At 42.1% G+C, this 15669-nt stretch overlaps 1 protein-coding gene across 3 annotated transcripts in view; it reads left to right on the top strand.

The window, feature by feature from the left end:
* Window positions 1-15669, top strand: part of LYPD6 (LY6/PLAUR domain containing 6) — an 83418-nt gene that overhangs the window by 56702 nt on the left and 11047 nt on the right. For 2 of the 3 annotated variants that reach the window (XM_033946360.1, XM_033946361.1), the window contains exon 3: window positions 3611-3709. The exons of the other annotated variant lie outside the window; for it this stretch is intronic. In XM_033946360.1, coding sequence (XP_033802251.1) covers window positions 3611-3709 — 99 coding nt within the window. The remainder of the gene's footprint in view (window positions 1-3610; window positions 3710-15669) is intronic. 3 annotated transcript variants of the gene reach the window in all.

Below are 15669 nucleotides of genomic sequence, written 5' to 3'. Positions count from 1 at the left end.
AAGACTTAGCTAAAAGGAAAGATTTATAAACTATAGTTTTGCTTCATGCAAAATTGTCATTTCTTTAATAAGATATTAACTATTTTTTCTGAGGCCCTCCAAGTACCTACAAATCCAAAATGTGGCCCTGCAAAGGGTTTGAGTTTGAGACCACTGCTCTAAAACATTCTCAGCTTCAGCTCAACAGTATGTTTTGCTTTCATTAGTTTCAACCCCCCTCCCTTCTTTTCACAATGACATTGGAAATGGGTGTTTTCCATCCTGCTCTCTCACTTCCCCATTGTCTGCTGTTCTCTCAGTCATCAACTTGACAATTTATAAAATTCGCTTTTTCCTAATGTTTGACCCATTCTTCATTTCCTTTCACTTGTGAACAGGATTATTATGACAACTTACTCATTCGTTCTGATCCTTAACCCTTCCTGATTCTACAAAACTCTACAATTTGTCTCCTCTTCTGATTTCTTCACTATCCCTAGGCTGCCTTTTCTGCTTTCTCTGTATTGGTTCCCTATGAGGTACACCTGCCATATTATAGTAATGATGATGACAGATCAATAGAGATATCCCAATCTAATCTGCCATGTAAGGTGGTTCATATTTGAACTGCCACTTCAGGCAGTTATTTTGGATTGTAATTACCATTCTTTGCAGTTCACCATTCCTTCTTAAGAAGTATAAAAGTCATTTGAATATTTGAGTGTTGCTTTGGGCTGAGGTGTTAAATGTGTTTCCATCCTTTTTGACTTCTAGGGATGATCTGAGCATATCCTAGTAAATTTTCTACCATAAACAAAAAGAGTTATAATAAAGTTTAACCTTCCTAGGTAAACATCATCTTCGGGGTGTTTTAATGCAATAAAGTAATTCAATTGTGAAAAAGGAAGAAAAAAGCCTCAGAGCACAGCCTGGAACCCCTGTTCTCACAGGTCTAGTAGTGCTTCCTCACTGGCATAAAAACCTCCTAAAGCTGAGTATAAGACAATAGAATATACCTACAAAACTACAAGTATTTAAAAAAATAACTTTCTATAGTTTTGAAAATCCATGACGTTCAAGATTTCAATGCGCTCTTAGATGTAGGCAGTCTATGCTGTTTGGTCTCATTGATGGTGGCAAGTGTTTTGCTTATGAAAAGCTGCTTCAGGGCTTATGGGATAGCTACAATATAGCTACAAGCAATATATCAAAAGTTAGATTTCCAAAACAGTATATATGGTAAACAGTGCTTTAAGCTCAACAAAGTTTTACCTACTTATGCCAGCTTCAATGCTCAAAAATACTCAACACAACATGGCTGCTCTCCAGCTTCTGGTTATAAATGTCAGCGGGTGATGTCAAGCAGACACTTCGCCTTGAAAAAAGTATGTGTATCTATTTATTAACTATATAGTAAATTTCTATTTCTCTCAATCTTGTGTTCCAGAAAAATTGAAGAAATCTCATATTGACTCAGAAAAAAATGATACCATTCTAATCCATTGAGTTTCTCCATTCCCAGGCTAAAGATCCATTCCTTTTCTTTCTTCAGTAACTCCTTAGAATTGCCTCCTGCATAACCAATGGATACTTTATCATGGAACATTTTAGCTCTGAAAAAATATAATCTTCATTGATGCAATGTTGTACCATAGGTTTTTCACTGCGTTGACGATTCAAACAACTTCTTTGTTCGCCAATCCATACCCAAAATTGGCGTGAGGTCTGACCCACATAAATTTTAGGACAGGGACATACAATTAAGTGGACTACAAAGTGTGAATGGCAGTTTGTTTGACGTTTAAGACAAAAACGTTGCCCAGTGATCGGATGAATAAACCAATCGTCTAATTTACACGTGACACTGCAGATTGAACATTTGTTCATATCGTCTGTGACTGCATTCCACTTGTGTCAATTAAGTTGCAATCTCTCATGTAAGCAACCCTCAATTTCTTATCTATGAAAAGTGGTTCAATTGATAGAATGGGCCAATGTCAGGGGGCTGGGTGCAGAACCTGACAGAGAGGGAGGGAAGGGGTCTGGGTGCAAAGCCTGATGGGGGAGATGGAGGAAGGGAGGGGGGATAGATGCAGTGCCTGACAGGGGAGGGAGGGAAGAGGGCTGGGTGCATAGCCTGGTAGGGAGAGGCTGGGTGCAGGGGATAGGGAATTGGGAAGGCAAGGAGGACAAATGCTCAGGGGGTTGGGAAGATAGATACTGCACATACTGGGAGAGGGTTGGGAAGGACAAATACACGGGCTGGGGGGGTAGGAAAGGAGGAAAAGAAAGATGCTGCACAGGTGGAGTAGTGGGAAGGGAGAGAGAGAAATAATGCCGGTGGGGGAGGGAAAAGGATCGGAGAATTGTTGGACATAGGTGTGTGGTGCGAGAGGGAAAGAGAGATGATGTATATGGGGAAAGGAAGAAAGAGGGAGAATTGTTGGACATGATAGTGGTGAAAAGGAGGGAGGGAGAAATGGTACACTGGGAGGGAGGAGAGATGTCAGACCACTGGAATGGGAAGGAGAGAGAGATGCCAGACAACAGAATGGAAGGGAAGGAGGGGAGAGAGAGATGCCAGACCACAGAAAGGAGAGGAGAGAGATGTTAGACCTCCAGAAGAGGGAGGGAAGAAGAGAGAGATGCCAATCCTTGGGAGAGGAGAAAGATTCCAGGCCATAGGAAGGAGAGGAGAAAGATGCCAGACGGTGTGAGGGGGGAAGGAGGAAGACAGAGATGTCTGACCATGGGAGAGGGATGAGATGGTGAATAGGGATGGAGGGGAAGGTGAGACAGAGGGAGGAGATGGTGCACAGCAATGTGTGCGACAGGGAAGAGATAAGAAGAAATGCTTCTTATGGATAGATGGGAGGAGATGGTACACATGAATAGATGGGAAGGGAAAGCATGGAAAAGTAGATTTTGAGAAGAAAGTTGAATGTTAAAACTTACTGCTAAAGATGAATGTATCCAAACAGACAGGGGATTTTAAATTACAATCTACTTGAGGGGGCAATACTTTCAAAATGGAACAAAATAACAAAGGACCCCCCCTCTCATCAATACTAGGCAAGTCTCTCAACATTTAAAGGCTTTTAAATATTTAAATGTGCTCATAAGCTCTTCAGCAAGGCGCCACAGCAGTGGTACAATGTCGCTGGAAAGGTGCTTGGATTTTAGTCAAGAGCAGCACGAGCCATTCATCGCGGCTCTCTGTGCTAGAAACTGCTAGCGCAGTTTTGTAAAAGGGGGTAAGTTTCTAGTTTATTTAAAATTTGATAAAAATGCTTATAAAAAAAATTTCTAAGTGAAGTACAAAATATCTTTGGGAGAAGTCAGACAATTAAAATTAAAATATGAAAAAACAAATTAAACTCAGGAACATGGTGGGAAAAGGGGTGAACTACAATGGTTTAAGGAAAGATGACAATGATGAAAAAAATGTAAGGGTCGGGGACACAACAGGAAAAAAAACTTTGAAAGAGGTAGAAGATTAGATTCATGTGCAAAAGTTATTTTATAAAAAAAAAAAAGATACCCAAAGAAGACTATGCCACCTTAATTACAGATGGCACTGGTTTCCCATGAATTCTAGTTGTCATGTTTGTTTTTTTTTTTTTTTTTGTAGCTACACCATATCCTGGTGGATTTAAATGTTTCACATGTGAAAGAGCAGTAGACAACTATGAATGCAATCGTTGGGCTCCAGATGTCTATTGCCCAAGAGGTGAGTTTTATCAGACACGGTCTTATTTCCTAACCAGGTGATGTCGGTATTGACCAATGCAAATCTAATGAGGAATGGGGAGGACTCACAATTTCCACTACAAGTGTACTAGTTACGAGTGGGATATGAACTTGGGTCTCTTTCTCTACAGTCCACTGTTCTATCATTAGCCTACTCCTGGGAACAGCCTGCTGCTATAATTTGTACCTGGGTCCCTTTATGTGAAGTCCACTACACTGACTGACCCCACAGCCATCCCTATTCCATATAACTTCTTTCAGTGTGTTTTTCTCTAGGATATTTTTGAAGTTTTACCTAAAGAAATACATACAGAGCACAAAAGCATCAAGAAATTGGTGATTCTGAAAACAAAATCAACTTTTTTCTGGTTCGGTTATTAGGTTTACAATGAGACATTTTAGATGTTTTCATCAAAATGGCTGCAGTTGGATGTCGTGTCGAAAATGGCCCTCCGTGTATCATTGTGTGTCTTTATTATGGTTCTAGAACCCTTGATATCATTACAGTAGATTCCCGATTATCTGAGATTGCCTGACGTTCCGGTTTATCTGACATACCATGTGACATGTCGTCATTACATGAGCTGTCATCATCGAGATGCATATGGGTTTCTCTTTGTCTGCCTCTGTCCATCCTTTTACAGCAGCAGAATAAATGGTTCATTCATCCGCGCTAGTGATTCGTGTCATAAAAACTGTGGAATGTCAAGTGAAAAGACGATTTCAAAAAAGTAGTTCTTTTGGTTGAGCAAAAATTTGAAGAGTTAAGACGGGACATACGTTTTGAACTTATGAACTTCCATTCAATTTGTGTTTCTGTTATCATGCATTCACCCATTTTCGTATTATCTGAAATTCTTGTTTATTTTATAATTGTGACTCTACTGTACTAAAGAGGGCTCTTCGACTACACCAGGTTTTTGTCCCCCCTCCCTATTTATGTAAGTCTCCTTAGTACATTAGTGAAGGATATGCAGGCCTGCTCCTAGTGATAACACAAGTACAGACTACTGCAGTCGGTCAAGCTTAAATTAGTCATTTGGGGGGAAATTCTAGAATCGGCATCTAAATTAATTAATAAATGCTGTTTAAAGCGGGGGAAAAAAACCACGCAACATTACAGTGTAAACCGCCTAGAAGTCACCTGACTATGGCGGTATAGAAAAATAAAGTTATTATTATTATTATTAAAACGCCTACCGGTGCCTAATTTAATAGGCGCTGGAATCGCACCTGTGTGGGCACTTTAGGCCACCTAATGCCACTATAAGCGTGGCTAACACCGGATGTGACATTAGGCTGCCTAAAGATTACATTACATTACATTAATGACTTCTATTCCGCCTGTACCTTGCAGTTCTAAGCGGATTACATCAAAAAAGATAACTGGACATTTCCAGGAAGGGGAATACAGTTAAAGACGTTGGGCCTAATACATCAAAACGAAGCTGGACGTTTTCAGGAAGAGGAATAAAATTAAAGGCGTTAGGTCTAAATCAAATTTTGAAGGGAGGATACTAAGAGGGGGAGAGAGGGGAAAAGAGGATGAATTAGGATGAATTTCTTGAATAGTATGGTTTTGATTTCTTTTCGAAAAGCTTTGAGGTCAGTTGAAGCTGTCAGTAGGTTGGTGATGGCGGGGTCCAATTTAGCTGCATGTGTTGCTAGTAAGTTGTCGTACATCTTTTTGCGCTTAGTTCCTTTAAAAGGGGTGTAGGAGAAAGGGGACTGGGTTCTCCTCTGTCTAAAGCACCTTTGAAGGCGCAATTCACAACAAACATAGGTGCTGGAAAACCCTGGCCTACATTTCCAGCGCTATCTTTCATAGTGGTGCGATTCTCTTTAGGGCGCTGTTGAGTGATTGACATGCGATTAGTGGCCGCTTTGTAGGCATCCGCTGATATCGGCGCCCTCTAGAGAATCTGGGCTTTTGTCTCATTTGTAGTTTGCTAAAGCTAGGGTTACCAGACGTCTGGATTTCCCCAGGCATGTCCTCCTTTTCGAGGACATGTCTGGGGATCCAGACGCCTTTCCAAAACCCAGCACTTTGGGTTTTGAAAAGCTTCCAGCTAGCAGCGACATCGGGACGGCATCTGCGCATGCACGGATGCAGCGCGGTGACAACTCGTGCAGGCAACACATGAATGCAACGTCATCGCATCACACCAGCGCATGCACAGATGCCCTCCCGACAAGCGACCAGGTTGAGGGGACGGGGCTGGGGGCAGAATGGGGCATGCCTCGGGCAGAACGGGGTACGACTCGGGCGGAACGGTGCGGGCCTGGGGGTAGGGCCATGGGTCCGGATTTTTGTTCCTGAAAATCTGGTAACCCTAGCTAAAGCAGGCTAAGCATCTACAGCAGTGGTTCCCAACCCTGTCCTGAGGGACCCCCCAGCCAGTCGGGGTTTCAAGATATCCCTAATGAATATGCATGAGAGAGATTTGCATATAATGGAAGTGACAGGTATACAAATCTCTTTCATGCATATTCATTAAGGATAGCTTGAAACCCCAACTGGCTGGGGGTCCCCCAGGACAGGGTTGGGAACCACCGATCTACAGTATTTACAAAATCGAGGAACTGGGAAACAAGTTGTGATCAGGTGTGTGTACAGTTCTTCCTCCGTATCCACGGGGGTTAGGGGCAGAGCCGGCCGCGAATATTAAAAAAATCGCAAATAATATTCGGGCCGACTCTGACCCACCCCATGCTTCTCCCCGGCATCCCTTAAGCCTTACCTGGTGGTCTAGCAGGTTTTCGGGGCAGGAGCGATCTTCCTACGCTCCTGCCCCATGCAGATCACTCACAGGAAATGGCTGCGGTGAGCTCACGTCGTAATCTTGAGAGACTATGGGAGCTCACGGCAGCCATTTCCTGTGAGTGATCTGCACGGGGCAGGAGCGTAGGAAGATCGCTCCTTCCCCCAAAATCCACTAGACCACCAGGTAAGGCTTAAGGCGGGTCTAGGCTTAAAAATAGCCCGAAAATTGAAAACGGATCAAAAAAAAAAAAATCGCAAATAACTGAATCTGCGGATGCTGAAACCACGGATTCAGAGGGAGAAGTGTATTAACATTTCTTAAAACAATCCTCTTGGGTTGTCCATTATCTCCTTTGCTCTTTGATATAGTTCTTGAACCCTTGTTGTTAGCTATTCGACAGGCAAAGGACATACAGGGTATTCCATGTGCTGGAGTGGAATATAAAGTATCCGCTTATGCAGATGATATCTTGCTTCATTTGAGGAATCCGGAAACAACAATTCCATGTCTACTGGAGGCAATAGATACATTTGGAAAATTCTCAGGATACAAAATAAATTGGACTAAATCAGAGATTTTACCTTTAAATGTGCATTGTACAAAAGGTATACTTGATTCTTTCCCTTTTATTTGGAAAGAGGATGGAATAAAGTACTTAGGTATTTGGTTGAATAAAACACTCGAAGAGACAATGAGAATAAATGAAAAATTTTTATTACAAAAAGTAACAGAGTTGTGTGAGCAATGGAATCCTTTACATTTGTCATGGTGGGGAAGAGTTCAAACTGTTAAAATGATGATTTTGCCTGTAGTTTGCTATCAATTGGGAATGATACCAGTGTTTTTTCAGGGGTCTTTCTATAAAAAATTAAATAGTATTCTGGTTAAATTTATTTGGCTGGGTAAAATTGCAAGAGTGGCTCTAGTGTCTTTGCAAAGACCAATTGAGGAGGGTGGGGTAAATTTTCCCAATTTTTATAGGTATCATCAGGCCTTTATCATGCGCCAAGGTATGTATTGGGTCCTTCCAGAGCTTTTGGAACAACTACCAGAGTGGTTACGGGTGGAGAGATCACTTATCTTTCCACTTAGGCTTGATCTTCTGCTTGGTATAAAAGTGCCTAGAATACGTAAAGACAATAGAGTATTAATGGATACTTGGAAAACATTAAGATTTGTAGACAAATTAACTACTGATTCTATTTTAAAATCAAAACAACAGACTATTTGGGTAAACTCCAAGATACAAATAGGCGGGTTTAAGGTTGTCTGGAAGGATTGGATTAAAGCAGGTATAAGATCCTTAACGGAAGTAATTGATAATGGTTAGCTGCTTGATTTTTCACAATTGCAACATAAATATGGTCTGAATAAAAAACAAAGTTATAAGTGGTTGTAATTGAAGCAGGCTATTCAGGTGGGGTTCCCTGAATGGAAATCTTTAAATGATCATTACAGCTTAGAATTCTTATGTTTCCAGGCAGATTTTCTGGGACACCAGGCCGCAAAGTGGTATAAAATTATATCTAATTATTTGAATAAGAAATCAAAAAAGGGATTAAGAGATATTTGGAGCATTGAGATTAAGCATCAGATTAATGCATCTCAATGGCCACGTATTTGGTCTTGGAGAATTAAAGGTACGATGTCGGCATCTATTAGGCAAACATGGTTCTTTTTGTTGCATAGAGCATTCTGGACCCCTACTACAGTGTTTTTCAACCGCTGTCGAGATGTTGCCTGGTGTGCCGCAGGGCCGCCATCAGGGCAGTACTACCAGTCCTGCATTCAGGGGCCCGGAGCTGACAGGGGGCCCGAGGTAGGGGCGCCAGTAGCTCGCCAAGGCAAAGTGAGTCGATCACCCAGGACTCACTTTGTCTTGGCGATCTAATCTATCGAGCCGATAAGTCTTCTTCTCCCCGACGTCAATTCTGCAGTCGGAGAGGAAGTTCGGGCTAGCCAATCGCTGCCTGGCTGGGTGGAACTTCCTCTCCGATTGCAGAATTGACGTCAGGGAGAGCATGCGTCGGCGTCGGCTTTGGGGCCTGTTATCCATTGGTGGGTCCTGTTCCCCGATGGCAGCGGCAGAGGCAGTGGCTTGGGGAATGGCAGGGAGAAAGAAAGAAAGGGGGCAGGCAGGGAAACAGAAGGAAAGAAGAGAAACAGAAAAAAAGAAAGAAAGGTCAGGGAGAGAGGAAGAAAAAGTTGGGGGAGGGAATGAGGTGTGGAGGAGAGAAAGCATACAGGCTGATAGAAGGGAAGAAAGATTGGATGCACAGTCAGAAGAAGAAAGTGCAACCAGAAATCACCAGACAAGGTAGGAAAAATTATTTTATTTTAAATTTAGCAAAGTGGAGGCAGTATTACCACAGTTTTCAAAGGAATTTGCCCAAATAACTTAATAGTTAACTGGGTAAATTCCCAGAGATGAAAACTTCCCTTCACTTACTATGCACAGTTCTGAATTTATATCTGCTGTCTATATTTTACAATATGGTCACCTTTTACTAAACCGCAATAGTGGTTTTTAGCGCAGGGAGCCTATGAGCGTCAAGAGCAGCGCTGGGCATTCAGCGCAGCTCCCTGCGCTAAAAACTGCTATTGTGGTTTAATAAAAAGGATGGAGGGTATATTTGTCTATTTTTGTATGCTATAAAAACCAAATACAGAGAGAGACTGAGAGCTGTTGACGAAGAGCTACGTGTGTGTCTTTCTTTGATTCCAGCCAGAATATCAGCTTTGTGTTCAGCCAAACAGGCCCAGGTTTCGCACTGAATAAAGTATTTTATAATTTTTCACTATTCTGTTTACTTAATATTTCATAATAAAGTAATTATAAAATACTTTCTTTGTGTTTATTTGATTCCTATTCAAGAGAATTACTTTATATATAGTCAATATAGGCACAGAGTTAAATTTTTTAACATTTTCTAATGGTGGTGTGCCTCGTGATTTTTTTCATGAAACAAGTGTGCCTTTGCCCAAAAAAGGTTGAAAAACACTGCCCTACTAGATTACAAAAATTAGATTGCTCTAAGTCTAATAGATGCTGGCATTGTAAAATTGAAGTTGGAACTTTAGACCATCTTTTATTTTATTGTCCATGTATTCAGGCATTTTGGATATCAATCTGGGATCAAGTTAACCTAATGATGGAGAGTCATGTGGCATTGTGCATGAGGGCTAAATGCCAAATATCTGCAGCAAACAATAAATTACTGATGATTCTTACTGGTGTGGGAATTCAGCAAATAACGACTAATTGGAAAGACTGTTCTAGACTGAATTGTAGTTTTTGGTGGAACTCAGTATGCCATATGTATAAGATGGAAAGATTTCTTGCAGTACAGAGGGGCATTTTAAAAGGTTTCAGGAGGTGTGGAGGCCATTAATTGAATATTATAATGATTAAGGTTTATTCTTTTTCCTTAGGGGATAATTTGTAGAAATGGGGGTGGGTGGGGGGATAGGATAATCCAATTAAATAGCGGTATATTTCAACTGATTAATGGATATAAGAAACATGGTATATATGTATGAATAGAAAAGGAAAGGGGGTAAAATTATTGGAAATATGTTGTTATGAAATATTAGGGGATATATGTACTATGATGAGATATATTTGTTGTGCATTAATGTATATAATAAAATGAAAAAAGAGTTTGAGGAAGAAAGGGTGGGGGGAGGGATAGGTTAAAGTATGATTAATTGTATTAAAGAAGAGGGATGTCTAAGTATGTATATGTTTGGATAGATTATTTTATTGATGTGGGAAGGGATGGGAGGTGGGTGGGGGGGAATTAAAACATGTATAATAATATTGTGTAAGAATGTCAAGTGAGTTATGTGAATTAATTGTAATAATATTGTACACTTGTTGAGAGAAATAAAAATCAACAACAAAACAGTCCTCTCTGCTGTCTACAGTGGCAAATGCAAATATATTTTTGGCACAGTACACATACAAATATTTTTTTTCTCTGGAATTCTGGAGTGCAGGGATGTACTGTATTTTTTGTCGTCCCCCCTGTTACCCCCCCCCCCAGCATTTTTACATGTAGGAATCAAAATGCATCTTGAAATTCTTTTTAACTGTGCTTGAAAATTCAGAATAGACCTTGTCAAAGGCCAGCAATGGGCCTCAGATTCTGATGTCTTGCTTCAGGGCAAGGTAAGCATAGATACATAGCCTAGTATCTCACTCTCTGCGTCTTCTAGGGTTTCCTGATCTTATCACCTCATTTTCAGTTTGCTTTAAGGAATCTTAAGATTGTGGGTCCTGCTCCTGCCTGATATTTATGTGACCTTTTCATTCAATTGTTTGTGTTAAATGGTCACAAGGGATAAGAGAATTCCATTCTGTGGTGATTGCTGTTAGTTTTCACTAGAAGAAAAAGAAGAAAAGTGATTTTTTTTTCCCCATGGTTACCAAGTTGTTTTTGATTAAGGGTTGTAATTATTGACTTAGAATTGCATGGGCTTCTGTTGCACAGGGACAGATATACTGAAGGCTCTTTTTTTCCATTTTGAGCCCGATTCTATACTGTATATATTACATCCAAAAAATCTGCATTGACTAGAATGGCGCTTAGCGCGATTCTATAAAAGGCACACGCAATATTTATTTATTTATAACACAGGTTTTATATCACTCTATCCTTGGTCCTAGGGAATTCACAAAATTTAAATAAAACTAATACAATTTGCAATAAATAAATTTAAAATAAAACTGAAAATCTAAATAATACATAAGAAGAATAATTTTTAAAAAAATCAGTATTCAATTAGCCTGATTAAAAAGGTGAGCTTTAAGCAATTTCCTAAAGTGTGGATAAATCTTGATACTACTATTAATATTTATTATTTCCATAGCACTACCAGAAGCACGCAGCGCTATACATTAAACACGCAAGAGAAGGTCCATGCTCAAAAGAGCTTACAATGTAATTATGACAGACACAGGACAAAGCATGAATCAATATATACTGCTCATGAAGGGAAATACAAAGGTAGAGAGGGTAGGGGGGTAGAGAATGACACGTTGACTGTTTCCTGTGGCTAGCCACGGGTAACATAAGAACATAAGAAATGCCTTCACCAGATTAGATCTTAGGTCCATCTAGTCCGGCGACCCGCACATGCAGAGGCCAAGCTAGGTGCTCCCTGATGGAGACCCTGTTTACCCGTATCCTTCAATGCGATTCGCAAGAAGGTGTGCATTCAATTTGCCCTTGAATCCCAGAATGGTGGTCTCCCTCACAACCTCCTCCGGGAGAGGATTCCAAGCGTTCCCCACTCGCTGTGTGAAACAGAACTTCCTGACATTAGTCTTGGGCCTGTTGCCCCTCAGTTTCAGACCATGACCTCTTGTCTGAGTCACATTAGACAATGTGAACAACGATGCTTCTTGCTCTATTTTGTCAAAACCTTTTAGTATTTTAAAAGTCTCTATCATATCCCCTCTCAGTCTTCTCTTCTCGAGGGTGAACAAACCCAGTTTTTTGAGGCGTTCCTTGTAGTCCAAATTCTCCACATCTTTTACTATCTTCGTGGCTCGTCTCTGCACCCTCTCCAGCAGGGTTATATCCTTCTTTAGGTATGGAGACCAGTGTTGCACACAGTATTCCAAGTGTGGTCTGACCATTGCTCTGTAAAGCGGCATTATGACGTCCGCCAATCTACTCGTGATTCCCTTCTTTATCATGCCCAGCATCCTGTTTGCTTTCTTTGCCGCCGCTGCACATTGAGCCGACGGCTTCAGGGTCCTGTCTATCAGTACCCCCAGGTCCCTTTCTTGTTCGCTCTTGCCCAATGTTACACCTAACATTTTATATTCATGCTCTTTGTTTTTCCTACCCAAGTGCATCACTTTGCATTTTTCTATATTAAATTTCATCTGCCACTTTTCCGCCCATTTCTCTAGGTGGTTCAAATCTCTCTGGAGTTCTTCGCTGTCCTTTTTCGACCCAACTGCCCAACATAGTTTTGTGTCATATGCAAACTTGATTATATCACTTGTTGTTTCCTCTTCCAGGTCATTTATGAAGATATTGAATAAGATGGACCCAAGAACCGAGCCCTGGGGCATGCCGCTTGTCACCTTCTCCCAGTCCGAGAACTTCCCATTTATGCCCACCCTCTGTAATCTGTTTTCCAGCCATTTACTTATCCATGTTAGTATATTCCCTTCTATTCCATGGCTTTGTAGTTTCCTCAGAAGCCTTGCGTGCTGAACCTTGTCGAACGCTTTCTGGAAGTCCAAGTATATTATGTCAACTGGTTCTCCGCTGTCGATTTGTTTGTTCACCTTCTCAAAAAATTGAAGTAAATTCGTCAAACATGACTTCCTCTTCCTGAAGCCGTGTTGATTTGCTCTCATCAGGTCATGATTTTCCAGGTGTTGCACTATGCTATCCTTAATCAGTGATTCAACCATCTTCCCAGGAACCGACGTAAGACTCACAGGTCTATAGTTTCCCGGTTCTCCCCTTGATCCCTTTTTGAAGATTGGGATGATATTCGCTATCTTCCAGTCATCTGGTATTCGCCCGGTTCTAATTGTCAAGTTAGCTAGGGATTTTAGCAGCTCTCCAATTTCTACCTTAAGCTCCTTTAGCACTCTCGGGTGAATTCCATTTGGTCCAGGGGATTTATCACTTTTTAATTTGTCGATCTGATAGTATATCATGGCTAGATCCACATTCACTGTGGTGAGGCTATCCTCACTTTCTCCCTTGAATACGCTCCCTGTTTCAGGCATTGATGCAGTGTCCTCCTTGGTAAAGACAGATGCAAAGAATGAATTTAGCCTATCTGCAATCTGCTTGTCTTCCTTGATGCACCCTTTTCTTCCTTGGTCGAGAGGGCCCACTGCCTCTTTTGCTGGCTTTTTTCCTTTTATGTATCTAAAAAAGGGCTTGAAGTGCTTGGCTTCCTGCGCTATCTTTTCCTCATAGACCTTTTTTGCATCTCTTACCGCCTTGTGACATTTCTTCTGGTCGACCTTGTGGCTGTTCCAGGCCTCCATTGTTTGTTCACGTTTCCATTTTTTAAATGAGTTCCTCTTTTCCCTTACCGCATCCTTCACCTCTTTAGTTAGCCAAGCAGGTTCTCTTTTGCTCTTATTTTTCCTTCCTTTTGATATCTGTGGAATGTAGAGATTCTGTGCTTTAGTGATGGTATTTTTTAGTAGGGACCATGCTTGTTCAACAATTGTGATGTCCGCTGCCCTTTTCTTGAGCCTTTTTTTAACCATGGCTCTCATGCTGTCATATTTCCCTTTTCTGAAGTTAAAGGTTGTGGTTAGGGTCTTAGTTCGTTTCCCCTTCCCTATGCCAATTTTAAAATTGATCATGCTGTGATCACTCGTCCCCAGCAGGACCGTAACTTCTACATCTGAAGTCCTTCCAGTTATGCCATTTAGGACCAAATCCAAGGTTGCGGTTCCTCTTGTCGGTTCTCCCAACAATTGTTCTAGGAAGCAGTCCCCTATCATTTCCAGGAACTTTGTTTCCTTGCCGCAGTTTGAGGTTCCTAGGTTCCAGTTTATCCCCGGAAAGTTGAAGTCTCCCATGATCGTCACGTTACCTGTTCTACAGCCTTGGTTGATTTCCTCTATCATTTCTGCGTCTGTTTCCTCCGTCTGTCCTGGGGTTCGGTAATAGAGGCCAATTTTTGTGTCTGCTTCGTTTGGTTCAGGAATCTTTATCCAGAGGGATTCCAGTTTTTCTTTTCCTTCCGTCTTTCCTTCTCTGATAGACTCTACTCCTTCTTTGACATACAGGGCAATACCTCCCCCTTTTTGTCCTATTCTATCTCTTCTGTATAGTTTGCATCCATGCAGTACTGTGTCCCATTCGTTTTCCTCGTTCCACCATGTTTCTGTGATTCCAATGATATCTAGTTCTTCTCATCTTGCTAGTGCTTGCAGTTCCTCCATATTGTTTCTCAAGCTTCTGGCATTCGTGTACATACATTTGAGCTCCCTTTGTGCTACTTTCTTGGACTTTTTAGTCATCCCATCCCATTTTGTATCTATTTGCACTCTTTCTTTTTCACTTTTGATTTCATCATGCTCTTCCCCTTTATCTGTGCAGTTGCTTGTAGCTCCTTCTTTGGGGTCTCCTGATGCCCGGACCATCGACTGTTTGTCGACTGTCGGCTCTCCCCTAATCCTTAGTTTAAAGCCTTCTCAATGGTCTTCTTCATGTTTTCGGCCAAGACTCTCGCTCCTTGCTTGGTAAGGTGTAGGCCGTCCTTTCTGTAGTATCTACTGCTTCCCCAGAATGCTGTCCAGTTGCGCACGAAGTCGAAACCTTCCTCATCGCACCATTGTCTCACCCAGGCGATTGCTCGCAGCTCATCCTGTCTCTTTCCATCCGCTCTTGGTACCGGGAGGATCTTGGAGAAAGCCACTTTCACCTCCCTGACCTTCAGTTTTCTTCCAAGTGAGCGTAGCTGGTCCTTTACCTCTTCCCTGTCGTACTTCTGTCCACTCACATCATTGGTTCCCACGTGGATAAGCACTGTTGTGTCCACGCCTCCTGCATTGTCTATGATCCTGGTGATCCTGCTGGCCACGTCCCTCACTCTTGCACCAGGCAGTCAGGTGACCAGTCTATCCTCCCTTCCTCCTGCAATGTAGTTGTCCACATTGCGTATGATTGAATCTCCAACGATGATCCCTATCTTCTTTGTTCGGAGGTTCTTCTTAGGGGGTTGTAGGTCCGTGCCCATGATGTAGGACCTGTCTTCTATCTTTTGTGGTGCATCCCCAGCTGGGCTCTCATATCCTCTAAGTGTGAGGTCCTTGACCTCTGCTTCAGCCTCTACGTCTTGTGTAACTGTGGGTAACCCACAGGAACGGGGAATAAATAGACTGGTTGCCGCGGGTACAGGGACAAGGCTATTCGCCGCCCCATAGAGCAGTCAATGGCTTTGTCCTTGCAGTAAAGGATCTGATGTGAGTTGCCTCCCTTCCCATCCCGCCCAGTCAGCAGCTCCCCCCTCACGATCACAGGTGCATCAGCAGCCGCCCCCCCTGTGTCCAGCAACCCCCCTCCCTCCCTATTGTGGGTCTAACAGTCCTTGTACCGTCCCTCCCTGGCTCCCCGACCACCGGCAGCAAAAAACAAAACAAAACACAACAAACTTACAACTGTCCTGGGTCGGCCCC

This window comes from Geotrypetes seraphini, chromosome 5 (assembly GCF_902459505.1).
Source record: "Geotrypetes seraphini chromosome 5, aGeoSer1.1, whole genome shotgun sequence".
Taxonomy (NCBI): Eukaryota; Metazoa; Chordata; class Amphibia; order Gymnophiona; family Dermophiidae; genus Geotrypetes; species Geotrypetes seraphini.
This window is presented reverse-complemented; position numbering and strand designations above follow the sequence as displayed.